This window comes from Limulus polyphemus, unplaced genomic scaffold, assembly GCF_000517525.1.
Source record: "Limulus polyphemus unplaced genomic scaffold, Limulus_polyphemus-2.1.2 Scaffold1461, whole genome shotgun sequence".
Lineage (NCBI taxonomy): Eukaryota > Metazoa > Arthropoda > Merostomata > Xiphosura > Limulidae > Limulus > Limulus polyphemus.
The window spans coordinates 160,340-176,322 of NW_013667071.1; the positions used below are offsets into that span (position 1 = coordinate 160,340).

General features: G+C 30.0%; 1 protein-coding gene across 2 annotated transcripts in view; it reads left to right on the forward strand.

The window, feature by feature from the left end:
* The first annotated feature begins 193 nt into the window (after positions 1–193).
* The window catches only part of LOC106463690 (U4/U6.U5 small nuclear ribonucleoprotein 27 kDa protein-like), a 20,491-nt gene continuing 4,701 nt past the window's right edge, over positions 194–15,983 (forward strand). The window contains exons 1-7 of one of the 2 annotated variants that reach the window (XM_013923750.2): positions 194–265; positions 3,317–3,388; positions 5,806–5,910; positions 6,250–6,295; positions 9,365–9,430; positions 9,899–9,960; positions 14,413–14,492. In XM_013923750.2, the coding sequence (XP_013779204.1) occupies positions 3,352–3,388; positions 5,806–5,910; positions 6,250–6,295; positions 9,365–9,430; positions 9,899–9,960; positions 14,413–14,492 (396 nt within the window). In that variant the 5' untranslated portion in view covers positions 194–265; positions 3,317–3,351. Of the gene's footprint in view, positions 266–2,960; positions 3,004–3,316; positions 3,389–5,805; positions 5,911–6,249; positions 6,296–9,364; positions 9,431–9,898; positions 9,961–14,412; positions 14,493–15,983 lie in introns of those variants that run through there. The other variant, XM_022391269.1, reaches the window with a different exon arrangement.

Consider the following 15,983-nt stretch of genomic DNA (forward strand, 5'->3'; position numbering starts at 1 on the left):
GCATGTTTTTAATTATTTAGTAAATCGGTGTATGACTTAACATTATATATATATATATATATAGTATTAAAAATCTAACAAAACATAACATTGTTTAATTTTGTGAGGAAGTTTATCAATTATGTTAAATAACTTATCATATAAGTGCAAACGTTCCCTTTAAATTTTGCGTGTCATATTTTCCTTTGTTCATTCTGTACCACTGTTAGTAACTGAAATTCATTTTTCTTGTGCTTTTATTACAGAAGAAGGTTATTGAGGTTTTGTGAGTGTTTATTTAGTCATTGCTGATTCCTATAATATTAATAAACTAACCATAACGTCTGATTAGATATTATTATACTGATAAAAATTAGGAACGAAATCTTATTTCATACAAATTGTAATGTTAGTTTTATTTGTTTTAATATAATAGTGTACAGAATTTTTTAAATTTAAAAACCAAAAATAATTACACCATGTGTTGATAATTCATTAATTGTTAATATTCATTAATAATATATAAGTTTACTAAAGTTGATATTAATAATATTAAAGTTAAAAATACTACTAACTTTAGTATATTCGAATATTAGTTACAAATAGTCTTGTCCGAAACGTTATTATCACCCCCCCCCCTACCTCAACGCCTGTACCCTAAGTCTGTTGGCTTACGTCGCTAGAAATCGGGTTTCAATACCCGTGGTGGGCAGAGCACAGGTAGCTCATTGCCACATCATGATGTAGGTTTGTGTTTGATAACAACCAAAAAAATCCTGAAATATTATTGGCGTCGTTGTCAAATAGATTAACTATATATTCAAATAATGGTAATGTTGAAAAAGTTGTTAAATAAACCCTATAAAAAGTATAACTTAAAACAAATTTATGTCTAAAATAAAAGAATTATGATACTTTTGATAAACATCATGTACTTATGCAACATTTAACATGTTTCAATATCTGTCCCCTCTTTCGAGTTCCATTACGATAGTGCCAACTTTGTTAAATTTGAAAGTTTGAAATTTCATTCAACTCTGAGTCTTGCTAGAAGTAGACTTGATCATCTGGCAGCAGTGTTTTCTATCGTTTTGACTATTGCTACAGATGATCAATTCTACTTCCAGCAAGACTCAAGAGTTGAATGAGATTTCAAACTCTCTGTTCATTAGGAAAGTTAGATTAGGTCAGGCTGAAACTTTCTTATTTTTCTCTCTTCTTTTTTTTACAATTCACATTTTTTACAGTAAAGAAGAATATATTTTTTAAACTGTTACAGTGGTATTGAGAAGTTTAACACATGATTGTAGTTTAATTTCTCAGAATAATTTTATACCCTCATCACCTCCACCCTTCAAAATGAAAGGCAACAAAGATTTGAGTATAATATATTTAAAAAAAATCTAATTCAAATTTGTATTTTATAAGAGTTGATTGTCTGTTTAGATACCAAGAATTTGTTTGGCACTGTAATCAACATAACATATGAAAGTGTATGTCATTCCACCAATAATGGACAGTAAAAGAGGAAAGCAAAGATGTTAGACTCTGAGGCATGTGAATATCCTAATGATAAAAATAAAATGTAAGAGTCTATACTGCAGGACCTTACGTGGGTAATATGTAGACATATGTTTACACCTCATGATCTGAAAGTGTTCTTGAAATTTTGCTGTTCAAAACTTTCACTGAATTATGTGAGAATTTAAGATAGACTCTTTTATGATATATAAGAAACCAGTAGCTTTGTTATTTATAGTGTTTTACTTCAGGGTTGGACATTGGCACGTTGAAGCAAATACATTTACAGAACATTTTATGTTGCTAATTAGTTATTATTATATGCATCATGCTTTCTCAAACATACTTATACAGTTTTTTCATTTAAAATTACAGTTAATATTTACAGTAATTAACATCTGTGTAATATTAAGCATTTAACATTGTTCAAGCTATTCAACACTTGTTGAACTGGTTATCTGGTCATACATATAACAAGAAGGAATGTGTATGTTGACTTTGAATGGTATTGTACTGTGATATGTTCATTACATATGGATGTGTACAGCAGTTTAAACTAAAGTTTATAAACAAGTATTTGTTCGTTAGCAAAAGTACTCGGCTTTGTTCAGGTTATTAAGTTGATATATTCTACATGACTATGTCAGCGTGTGTATTCTGAACCTATTTTTACCACAGAAGAACAGTCAAAAATATTTTAAACATTTTTATTTCCCAGAAACAAAAAAGTTGTGAAGAATGTACAGCAAATTAAGAATTATTTATTATTAAATAACTTTATCATTGCATTAAATATTTCACATTTATATTTGATATCACAAATTTGTATAACATTTTATCAGAATCTATTACAATTTTTTACCGTTCAATTAATGTCTGCCAATTACAATTTTAGTGACAGGGGGCAGTGAAGGGGTTTGCAATGAAACCTTGTAAGTGTAGTGAATTTGAAATGAACTAAATAAATTAATAAATAAGCCTAAAGTAAAAGCAGTACGAGATAATCATGCCTAGAGCCAAGTGCATAAAATTTATCATGAAAGTAAAAATATCAATCCAATTTTGCACTTAACTCATTTCTGAATTAATGTATTTTCTGTTATATCACCAAAGTTTTTAATAAAAAACAAACCTCTCTAATCAACAGAGACTCTAAATTAAGAAATCAACTAATATTTTTTCACTTTTGTAGATTCTACACTTCATTTCATACTTTCAGTACATAGACTAACAACAGTATTAGGTTATACTTTTGTTCCTAAGCAACATGACATAAAAGCCATTGTTGGAACACATTGTTACCAAAATACGCTGGCTTTTCTGTATATATTAGAAGTTTTTATAAAAGGAACCACTGTTTTTCTATGTGGTGTTTCGCTAGCTTGCCTCATTAAAAGGATGCACATGTGCACACTTTCAGGGTCCAGGTAGTATAGGTGAAAAATTCGAGGTTTTCTAGGATCTTTCCTCTTGGAGCTATGGAGATCACACACAGACCCATTCGTAACTTTAGGAATAAAGGGTTAAAAGTTTTGTAGTTATATTTGAATGCATTTTGCAATAATTTTATGCACATTCTATGTGCCTTGTTGGGAGAATGAAATATATAGTTAGTTAAAGGGGTTCAGTAACTGTGATGACTGAATATGTAATGTACCTGAAACATACTCAGATTTACTTATTTTTGGTCAAAAAAACAGTTTTAACAATAAATTCTTGTCCCTTAATTTTTTGAAGTATATATATGTGTATGTATAAATGTAAGAGAAAATCAAGGGTTTGCAACTACGTGAGTTTTGTGTTTATATGTTTCCAGAGTGAGAGAATTTTATATTTCCAAGATACATTATTATGGGCAGAAGTCATTCACGATCACCTTCAAGAAGAGGTAAGTATGCTTCAAAGATTTATTCATTAGCAGTATTTAAATTAAAAGACCAAACTAATGATGAATATTTTACTACTTTTCTGGCACTTTAAAGCTACAATGTAGAAAAATTCTTTACAAATATGTTAATGAATATGGGTTGTAAGTTTTAAGATGGTGTTTTTGATATCTGTCCTGATACATTTGATAATGATGAATTAGATTTATCAAATGTCTTATATTTAGGTAGAATTTTTTCTCATTTAGAATTGTTTACCTAATGGTATAGTATGTACTGCTAGTGTGTATTCTTTGTGGTTTATCTTTTATTTTAAAATAAAGTTCAAATGTGAAAAGTTCTATGTTTTAAATAGTTTGGTTCTTAGCCTTTAAATTACCCTTTTTTATATACCATTAACTACTGGTGGAGTCCACATATTACATCATATTGAGTAATGTAATTTTTTTTTCTGCCTGTTACAACTCTCTCTGTAAAGAATTGATCAAAAAAGAATTTGGAGAAATCATGCATTTTCTTTGTAAAATACATAAAGGGCCCAAGCAGTAATTAGTAGGAATAATTACAATATTATAAGATAACATAATAGTTAGGGACCTATTGTCTCATCCTCCAAACTAAACTAAAACTTTTGAATAAAATAAAAAAAAGATTAAAAAACCTCAAAGCCAGCCCTGATTATTCATATAGTTACTAAGCTTTCTCTTAAACTCACTTAAATTTACTGCATCCACAACACTTGAAGGCAACCTGTTCCAAAGGTCAACCACCCTGTCAGAAAAATAAAACTGTCTTAGATGAAGGTGATTCATACCCTGCCAAAAGTTATATTTCTATCCCCTAGTCTTACCATTCTCACCATTAAATATGAAAAAAGATGATGCATCAACACTATCAATTCCCTTAACAATCTTAAAAACCTCAGTCAGATCCCCTCTTACTCTACTTTTTTCAAGAGAAAATAATTTCAAAGATTTTAGCTTGTCCTCGTATAACAACCTTTCCATCCTAGGTATCATTGTAGTGATCCTTCTCTTGAACCCTTTCCAACAATTCAATGTACTTCCTAAGGTTAGGAGTCCAAGACTCAACACAATACTCCAAATGTGGCCTAACCAATGACCTATACAATGACATTATATCCACTTTAGACTTGAATTAAATATTTCTCTAGATACAACCTAAAATCCTATTTACCCTACCAATAGTAACAGCATGCTGCTTGGATGGCTTAAGAGACCACTACACCAAGATCCCTTTCTTTTATGACTCTGTTAAGGTCATTCCCATCCAAGTTATTATGATAACCCACATACATCATCTTACATTTATTATAATTAAAACCCATCTGTCATTTATTTGCCCATCTCACTAAATGATCTAAATCCATTTGTAAAGCAGCAGCATCCTCCACACAACCAGCAACACCCAAGACCTTAATATCATCAACAAACTTATTTAATGACCATTCCTTCATCTGTGTAATTGATGGAAACAAAAAAGAGCAAAGGTCCTAAGACTGAACCCTGAGGTACCTCACTTGACATTAATCCAATTTGACTGAACCCCATTTATAACAACCCTCTGCTTTCTTCCATCCAGCCACTCTTCTCTCTAATTAACTAACTTTGTTCACATTTTTTGTGTGTTTTTTACACATTTTATTAAGGACCTTATAAACAACAAAGGATGAATACACACAAGCAATTTGGTTTATAAATAGTTTAGAAACATTGTATGTGGACCATTTCAGTAATTCTATGGTTTAATATCTTTGTGGATGATGAATTTAGACTAAATGCTCATTTATAATATGTTTGTGCATTTTGATAATTACATACCTTAATTTTAATTTCACTCCTAGTTTTAAGCATGCCTCTATATCTTTACACACACACACACAAATTGTTACATGTCTGTGTTAAATTTTAAGTATGGTCTGCTATTTTAGATGTGTTACTTAAATCCTTCATATACTTTCCTTTGGTCAGACTATTAATAAATTAAGTTTATTTTTTTCTATTTACATGTATATTGACATTTTTCATTTTTTAAGTTATTTAATCCATTTTAATTTGTCTTATATTTTCCAGGGCTTTTTTGTTTATGGAAAACATTATCTAAATACAGTTTAATTATGTGAAAGTTCAGTTAAAACTTTCTTACAGACTAATCTGTTTAATTGGTTTACTAATATATCTTGTAGCATTTAATTAATTAATAATGTTTTTTTGTACAAAATTGGTGAAATTGTAAATTTGTTAAAAATTTAAACTTATGATGCCCAATAAAATTTTGAAAATATTCAAATCAGTGTCACTTCATCAAAAATGCAAGAAGCATTGTCAATCTGCAGTAGGGTTATGTAAGTTTGTGCACAGAATTTTTAATATATGTACCCTTTTTTTAAATGCTACAGAGCGTCGGCGAAGCAGGTCTAGATCCTGGGACAGAGAGGCAGATAGAGAACGTGATAGGGAAAGAGGCAGAGATCGGGATAGAACTAGAGACAGAAGACTTAAAGGTTTTTAAAATAAATACATAATACTATAAAGGCTTGGTTTGGTCTGATATTTCATTGGTGGTAGTGTCCAGGGTCACTGATAAGGAGTGGAATTCTCCAAAACTAATCTGGCTCACAGACACATCCCATTGAAAGAATAGACCATTCCAAGCTTTTACTTGTTGTTAAACAAATATTTAAACAACTCTATTCAGTTAAATACATATTACTGTTCTGTGTATTTGTTCATTTGTAATTAAATATTTGCTAAGAGATAAATGTGAGTAAAGTATATGTGTTAATTCTAAAAGTCTAAATCTCATAATAATCTTATTCACTTGGAATTTATTTTTATTTCAGAGAGAGAGAGATATCGTAGCAGATCACCGTACAGACGACACAGTAGGTGAGTTGATAGAAAGTGAATTCCTGATTTCTATATTAGTCACAACAGTGACAATTAATGTTATCTGCTTTGAGTTAGAGCCTTGTAAGTGCAAAGCCTATTCAAGATGGATAACTTCATATAACTTATTTGCTATAAAGTACCATTTGCTTGTAAAGTCTTACCACAGAATGAACCTAAGACAGTTTCAGGTGGAGGTTATATGACTGTGTGTGTAAGGAAAATTCTAGCTATTCAAAAACAATAGAATACATGTAATAAAAGCTGTAGCATCTGAGAATAAGTAATAGTTATTAAAGAGGCCAACATACTTAGGCAAATGCAACATGTCTCCATTACGCATTCCCAACATGGCCAATTTTGACTTTATGAAAATCATGAAAAGCACAAAAATATCAAACTGTCTATATCACTGCTTGGGACCCACAAGAAGGTATCTTTTTACAGAATTCTATTTAAGTTGGTTGACATATACATGAATAGTTCACGAAAACCCCAAATTGTGCTTTCCTTGCTGGTCCAAAATTGTCAAGATCTCTTTTTAGGACGTGGAAAAAAAGTACCTTTTATTAAATCTCATGTAAATTGGTCAAAATATGGTGGAGTAATTGTCAAAAAAAAAAAAAATTATGCTTTTTGAGGCATCTTGATCACCCTGTAGTTACTAGAAATGGGTAAGGCCATCATTTTTGTTTTTCAATATGTAGAAAAGTTTCTTTGTACCAAATCCCATGTAAATTGGTCAGAATAACAGCTGAGTAATATATGAATATAGAACTTTTAATCAATATTTAAAAAAAAAGGAATTCTAAAATGAAAGGAAGTATTCTTAATATTTTTGAAACAATGACTCGCAACCAAATTTTGGACATTCCACAACATAAGAATTGATAGAAAACTAAGCTGAAATTAGATAATATTCTAAATAATTAGTAAATTGGTTTTAAGTTTCATGCAATTTGGTTAAGTATTTCCACTAGCAGAAGGAAAACATTCAAGGAAATAGCAGTGACATACTCCCAGTCTGGAAGAATTAAGATAAATCTTCCTTATTATTGCATCCCTTCCAAATTTGTATGTGTCCTGTGACCATGGAACAAGTTTGGTTTTGTTGCTGAGATGCTAATTTTTTGCATTAACATGCCTACTGATCAATATATAAAAATAAAAGTACTTGGAAACTATAAACATTATAATTTCTCACGTATAAATATATGATGTCTGTTTGGACACATTGGTAGTGAATGGTATAAAAAATTCAGTAAATTGAGGGTTAAAAGTGCAATTGAAATGAATTGTTTGTTTTTAAAAGCTTTAGTTGTTTAGAAAAATTAAAATATGTATTTATGATAAAATTGATCTGGAAGAAATATTGAAATATTTATTTATGCAATGAAAGATGTAGCTGATAAGAAAAGATCAATTATTTGTGTATATTAAAAGCTGGAGATAGCAAAAAATAACAATGTTTGTTCATAAAAACTGAATTTGATAAGAAAGAATTATATTTTTGTGTAATAAGTAGCTACAGATGGTTAGTAAGAGTGAAATGTTTGTGTGTGTAATCAGAGGTCTAGTTGATGAGAAGTAATAAAATATTTGTGTGTAATGAAATTGGAGGTGGTAAGAAAGAACAAAATGTTTGTGTGGAATGAAAACTGGAGATTGTAAGAAAGAATAAGAAGATAATGTGGAATGCATTCTGTTGTTTGTGAGAAAGAAAATTGTTATAAAGAATGAAGATAGTAAGAAAGAATAAAATATTTGTGTTTAATAAAATACTTATCTGGTGAGAAAAATTAAAGTATTGTATCGAACTGATGAGAAAGAATGAAATGTTTTTATGGAATAAAATCTGTAACTTATGTGAAAGGATAGAATTTTATGTTTAATTAAAGCTGCTTCTGTCTCAATTTAGCCTATGCTTATTTTCATTATTTACTCAGTTTTTACCAGACAATATTTACATTTGACTTTAGCTTGTTAAAAAAAGGGATGAATTTCTTTTAATAATGTTTAATAAAACAAATAGAGTAGTTGAACCTTCAATTTAATTGATATTGCAACATAAAATATCTGCTGACATTACAAATGTTGATACTTATTTTTCAACTTAATGATAAATACCAATTTCAGATATGTAGCTGTATCTTGTATGAGCAATGTGCTAACACTTTAATGACTTGCTATTCTAAGTTCTTCTCATGGTATCTTATGTTTTATGTCCTTATCACAACAACTCTTATGCTTGAACATTTGTGTAGTCTGTGCAGTCCTTTGTACAAACAGTAAGAGTCCATATATGTACTTATGCTCATGGATACTTGTTCTCCTTATATATATGTACTATTTTTTTTGCTAGTTATTTTGGATATGCCAAGAATTAGCTTGTTTGTTGTCCTCTTCACTTTACAGTTATTTATTTCATTGTACGAATGTCCTCTATTGTTATGTGTATCTTGTTTTGTTATGCTAATTTTTTTATTGCCAGTGTAAGACTGTACTTGCATTCAGTATTACTATTTCAATCTTTATGATTTTGAGGTTGTGCAAGGTGTTTTTATGTTGGAATTTGTGCTGTTAGTTCAACACAGTGTCAATGTTTTCAGTTTCTCTATGTACTAAGGTTGATTTGTGAAACACCATGATGAAATTATCCATTTTCCTATACTTGAGATGGTTATTCACTCTCAGACCTCTTACTTTCTAGGGTAAAAATTTTATTCATTGTCCATCTAGGAGAATTGTATATCTGAAATGAAATTTCTAAAGTTCAAAAGGAATTCAATTAGTACTTAACACTGGAAGGACATGCTCCATCCATCCTTAAATATGTGGTTATAATTGGCATTTGATATTTTATATATGAATAGTTAACTAGAAAATATTCCACATATAATTATACAACTAAACATTGCATACTGGTGGATGTGGCAATTCTGATGTATAGTGGTTTGAAATATTCATTTTAATAGTATTTACTCTTTTGACATTAGGTAAAAAAAAAAGAGATTTAGCTTAGATTTTTGTAAGTTAAATATTTTCAAATCTCTTATAAACTCATTGTAGATCACCCAGACGAAGATCGAGGTCTTTATCAAGATCGCCACGGAGGAGATCTCCCCAGTCCTCAGGGTGAATTTTGAGGTTTTATTCATTTTTGTGATTTTAGATTTTTTGTTTGTAGTATATTTTTTTAAACATAAAAAATATTAAAATTAAAATATCTGTTTGATAAATTTTCTGTTTTCTTGCTGTTTAAATCATTAGGGTGAGTAAATTCATTGTAATGTTGTTTAAAAAAATGACAAATCAGAAGATAAATATTAGTATAATTTTTCTCTTGTTTTTCTATATATTTTAAAATATTTAAAATAAGTGTAAGTGCATAAGTCAGTATAAGTTATATTAACATTTTATACAACTAATAGCAACTTTGCTATTTATATAAAACATTCAAGCTGTATTTATTAGTTTGTTAACTTTGTTTAAATGACTGGTTGATATCAGCACATAAAAAAAAAAAGGGCTTTAGAGCAATATCAACTTGTTATTACAATAGACATATAAGCAGAAAGTTCAGTGTGTATTATGTATTTGTAGAACAAAGGCACATGAACAAGGAGCTGTTCCACACTTTCTTCTAGAGCGACCTGCCGTAACAGGTAAAATGTCTCCAGTAAAATAATTATAAAATGTAAGGTTACGAAACAAAGACTTGAACATTGTTGAAACTGTATAAAAGTGAAATTAGATTATTTTCATGAACTTTTAAATTTATTTTTAAGTATTTTAACCCTTTACTACCTCCTTATTATAAGGTGGGATTTTTGCTTACAAGTTGTGGTTAAACAAAAATATTTTCTGTGAAAGTTGTTTCTCCCTGTAATCAAGTTAGAATAGGGCATATTTGCGGAAATGAACTTTTCTGTTGCCAAATCCATATCTTTTTATGTGTATCCAATCCATGTAGCCCCCACTTCTCCAGTTTTGCTCAGTTTAAATTCATATTTCTTTATTTTGCTTTCATTTTTGTCCCCATGTAGCTTAGTGGTAAGTCTGAGGGCACAGATAACCCACTGTGTAGCTTTGTGTTTAACAAAAAACAGGCAAGCAAGCATCCATTTTCTAATGTGAAGTCATCTATAAACAGCTTCAGTCATCAGTATGTTGTTCATTACTCAGATGTAATATAAGTTAAAGGATATTGGTTTTAAAGGTGGTGCTGGTAACTGTCATAAGAAAAACTTGTTTATGATAGTGTACAAATATGTATTTTGGCACATATCAAACTGTTTAAGTTTCTAATTTTGTGACGCAACTGTATGATGTTCAAATGTTAACCAATGAACAAGTCTGTACTAATCTTACATACACCTAACATGTAACAGCTAGTGAAATCAGAACTTGTTTAGTAGAGCCAGTTGCATGCTTACTTGCGAGAAATTACTTATCCAATGAAATTTGGAAATTTTATAGTTATAGAACCAATAATTTTTTATCTTGCTACTCATCAAGTTGATTATAAAACACTGATGCAATATTAGTGAGTTATCCTGAATGTATACTGTGACAGAACCATGTAATAATGAATTAAGAAGTTACCTTTAGAGAGAAGAAAAGTTCTGCCAAATGCTATAAACATTACTATTATTACAAATGTTGTGCAAGTGTATTTGCAGTTAAAAGTGATTGAAGCTACACACTTGTTCTCCATGCTTCACTAGTGGAACTGGTGTATTTTTGAGGAAACTCAATTGTACAAGCCTTAAGTATTTAAAACTGAATGTCAGGTCGGTGAGAAACAGGCATGAAAAATATTTTATATGCCCTAAATGTATGCAGTCAACTCAAGTTATTTGAAGCACAAACCCAAGTATTTGTTATACATGGTATTGTCATCATGCTGGAGCCCAGTGTTTTAACTGCCACCAGGATAGAAAGTAGTTTGTATCTGACTTTTGCCACACCAGTTGTAAAATAATAGGTGTGTTATATCTTTTGGAGAACACGCATGCAGCAGTTTAAAGATCAGGTGGAAATAGACCTTGGTAATTTTTACAGGCTAACTGATGGTGACATAACTAGACTGACCAAATCTGAGTTTAATGACCTATTTTACAGGATTTAATCTTTGAGGAATACCCATGTAAGATATGTATGAACATCTTTGGTGGTTCACTTTACTAATTTGTGTACTGGGTTAACCCACAAAATGCTTTGTATTATTCTGAGCTTGGACAATACTTTTACTGTAGAGAGAGCAGTACACTTGGCTCTTTCTGATTTGGTGAGAGATCTCATTTTTCTCTATTTTAGGTTCAAACATATCAGCCATCAAGAATTAATATTAAACCATACCCTTCTTTTAACAGATGTTCTGAAAAGAGGGAGCAACAATGCAATTCTAGTTTTAAATGGAATATGTGTACAGAGAAGTGTAAATTATGCACTCCACAGGCATAGTTACAGTATGCACAAACCATGAACATTAGTCAAACCAGTGAATGGTTGGTTCTATCCACTGATGAGTACAATGTGTCATTCTTTGGTTCATATCTTGCTGAAGGGCAAAATAATCATACCGAATGTGTCATCATATATTCTCAAATTATGTTGAAAACACTTGCACCTGTCTATAACAACATAATGTGGCTATTGTGGTAGAGGATTTGGGAATAACTAAGTACAAAGTTGGTGAGAGCCACCAAACACATTCATACATATCTTGAATAGGAATTTCTTAAAGATGTAATCCAGGAAGACAGGTCATCAAACCCAGACTCATCGATGCAATCAGATTAAAATGTTCACCATCGGTTAGTTTGTGAGACCTGTCAAAGTCTATTTCACCTGATCTTCACAAAATGGGTGTGAAAAGCCAGTTGTCATTCTTTCTCTGAAAGAAAGGACACCTCTGTAGGATGCTGGTTACACCACTTCCGAGACTTGTCACAAAAGTATGTAAGAAGTTAGAACTAAAATAGTTGCATAAAGTATTGGAAGCTATTGGACATATTTACCAATTTGCAAATTCTTTTGATAGGCAATTATGTGAGAATTGTCAGTACTCTTTGCAACTGATGTATGCCTGTTTTCATACAAAACACATAAGTTGATTCTTCTGTTGCACAGTAATGCTCAAACTTATGAAACAATCCAAACACTTGAACAGAGTATAGAGTCTGAAGGTTTAGCACAAAAGAGGTTGGTGTACAAAAAATCTAAGCAGGCATTGCAAGTTTTGGGCTTTCTTTAGTCATCTGAAGACTGGTTTAGGTAAGGTGTACTATCTGTGGATTTAACATGACAGTCAGAATGACTCCTCTATACTAGCATGGTATTGCCTTTGCTGTACATGTGCAAGAAGGCTCTGCACATGTAGCATCAGTGATAAATTTCCTGAGACTCAAACTGCACAATGAACATGGACTTACAATGACTGAAGATAAAATGTGAACACTTAATGTGCACGATATGTAAGTTTTGAGTTGTGGTCAAAACTAAGTGTGTTGCTGATAATTTTTATGGTTTTTCATTATTTGTAGGTTAAGTTGAACACTATATGTGAATAAAGAAATTTGAAGATTGGACAAAATTACTATCTTATAGACCCTTGTCCTTTCAATCAGTATTTTGTATTGGTTTATCTTTTAAAATCTCTTTGTTATATTCTTTATGTTGCTAAAGAACAGATATTTTAAAGATGACCAGTGTGCTTGGTTTTCAATTTCTCTAGCAGCATACTTCTTTAAAAAGAATTAAACTAAAAATTATGCAACATTCATTTATTGTGGATATATTGCCACTTAAAACATGTACACTTTTATGCTTGAGAGTGAAATTTTGCCGGTCTGCATTTTTTTGTTTTTTTTGCAATTTTAGGTACAAAATAAGTTTGAATAAAAGAAAAAAAAGTTGTTGTTTTTCAGTTATATTTGTATGCATAAGTGACAATAGCTACAAGGCTTATTTCAAAACCACTGCTTATTAATCTATCTAGTTGCCTACTTTATTGTTGCTTTTTAGGAAGAAACTGAGTAAAATATGTAAAGAAACTAACAAGTATTGGTAAAATAATTGAAAATGATGTTACTTTCATATTATTTCTATAATTAATAAATAAAGGTGCTGTAACTTCATTTTTGTTTGGTTGTTAAATCACTCTCCATACCAGGGGATCTGATGCCCCAAATTAGTACTTTTAAAGCACTTAATTTATCTTTCATACATCTGAATGATTAAAATATATTTATAATTACTTGGTCAGAGTATGGGTTTGAGAAAGGAGTTTTCACTAGTATTTTAAGTTTTATACACATCAGTAGCATTGCAAAGATATTTCTGGCTTTTCAGTTATTTACAAATGGTAAAAGTTAATGAAGTTAGCAAAATTCTATTGTTTTTAATATTACAAAATTTAAATACAAGTATTCAGTTTCGATTGTTTGAGAAAGAAGTAAATAAATGTTCTCTAGTCAAGTTCACTTCATAAACAGGCAAGTTTTATGTGTATGCATGCAAATTAAAAATAATTTTGCAATAAATGTTTTTTTTTACCAGGAAACATTATTTTTATTGCAAGAAGCTGGGAAGTTATTTAAATGAACTATAAATTTGCACTTTTTAGTGATTGAATGAGAGTTAAAATTATTGTTGTTTGACACACACACACATGAACTAAAAGTATATTTTTCATACATATAGAAAGTGATATGTTCACATTAAGGAGTTTTTTCCATGCAAAGTATAAAAATATGCCATTATAAAAAGCTTGCAAAAAAATTTACAATTCTTGCTAGGTTAGTAATTTATTTTATTTTCGTTTTGTATAACTTACAAGTTTTCAATAGGAACACTGATAACTACCAATAGATGAATACAATATTTAAGGAGAATGAAACCTCTGGAAGGGCTTTAAGAAATATTGTTAATTTTAAAATATTTTTAATCAGTTAATTTTTCTACTCATGTAATAATAATAATAACCAAAAGAAAATATTACTTGTACCTTGCATAAAACTATTTTGTAATTTTAAAGGAGTAGCTTTTAAATCTCCAAGTGACTAATTCATATTCTTTACATTATTACTACTTCTTATTTGATCTTGAATTAGAAAAGGATCTTGAAGGAAAAACTGAAGATGAAAAAGAAATGATGAAAATGATGGGATTTGCAAATTTTGATAGCACAAAAGTAAGTGAAAATAAATGTTTATGGTTTTTAGAAGTTTTATGATTTATGTGAGCATACATACATTTATATTTCAAGAATACAGTCCAATGAAGGTAATACATATTGTCTTTCAGAAAAACTTTAAGAATAAATGAGAGAGAGAGAAAAAAAAAGAATACATTTATCAGCTTTATAACGTACAGCTATAAATCAAGATTTGTAGAACTATAAATGCCAAAATTTGACTTGTGTTTATTATACAATAGGAATGATGAATTCTTTTGAATGAACTTTAAAATATAAAGTACAATTTTTTTGTACTGTTCTATACAATAGTATCTAAACAGATGAAATGAAAGACTAAAGAACTTTTTACATGTGAAACTAATAATTTTGTACATAAATGGTTTAAGCAGTTTTAATTATTTTCATGAAGTAGAAATTTTCTGCCACTTCCGTTACAATAAATTAGTAGAAATGGTATCGAAAATGTTCTAATTACAACATATTTTCATTACAAAAATAATTAGTGAATTATTAATCCATTTACCAAGTACAACAGTCTTTGCTTACAACAATAATCACTCCATCCATAAAACTATTTTTATTTTTCCACTTGGAATTATGAAAGTATGTTTCAGACTAAATCATTTTGTAATAAATTTATGTAATGATAGTGCAACTGCAGCTTTAAAACTGGTAATGAATGTATAAATATCATACCCCAGAATTTACAGTAGTCATAAATGCAAACACTCAATTCCTGCTTAAAATTTAACTCCAGATTAACATAAAAAGTCATTACTTCAATAATAGTACCATAGCAATTAATTTTGTATTAATTTATGGTTTAATAAACATTGTGTGTAGTTGTTTTGCATTATTTTGATAAACAATTAAATGAATCACTATTTTAAAAAAATCTGCTTTTTATAATTAGTCAATAACTTGATGGATGCGAGCACAGATTTTAACTTGATAATCATGGAGTTGGTATATGGTTTTAAATATTTTCATTTCCCAGTGATATCAGTTTGTATTAACTTGAAGGCCGGGATATATCAGTAAATTGAAAACATCAAGTACAGGGAATAATTCAGTGTTATGCATGTATTTAAGATTATTGTATATTTTACTCAAAAGACACAACTAGTGCTTTTGTATCAGCCAAACTAAAAATGTTTGATGAAAAAAAAGTTTTAGAAGCTGTCTTGAAGAAAAAGAAAACTTTAGACTGGAGTTCAGTTTTTTTTAACTACAAATAAATATGTTGAACATCAAGGGAAATACAAAAAAACTGGATTTTTTTATAAACAGTATACCCTCACCTGTTCGCGGTTCCCCATTCGCGGCCCCGCATATTTGCGGGTTAGGCTCTTAACCCTATCGCATCGTATGCCGGTATACCGGGCTAGCATCATAACGTCATAAAAACGAATGCTCGGTAAACCGGGTTTTTGTAGGTCATAGAGACTAAAAGCGCTTTTCGAGGGTATGTCTGTATTTACTCTA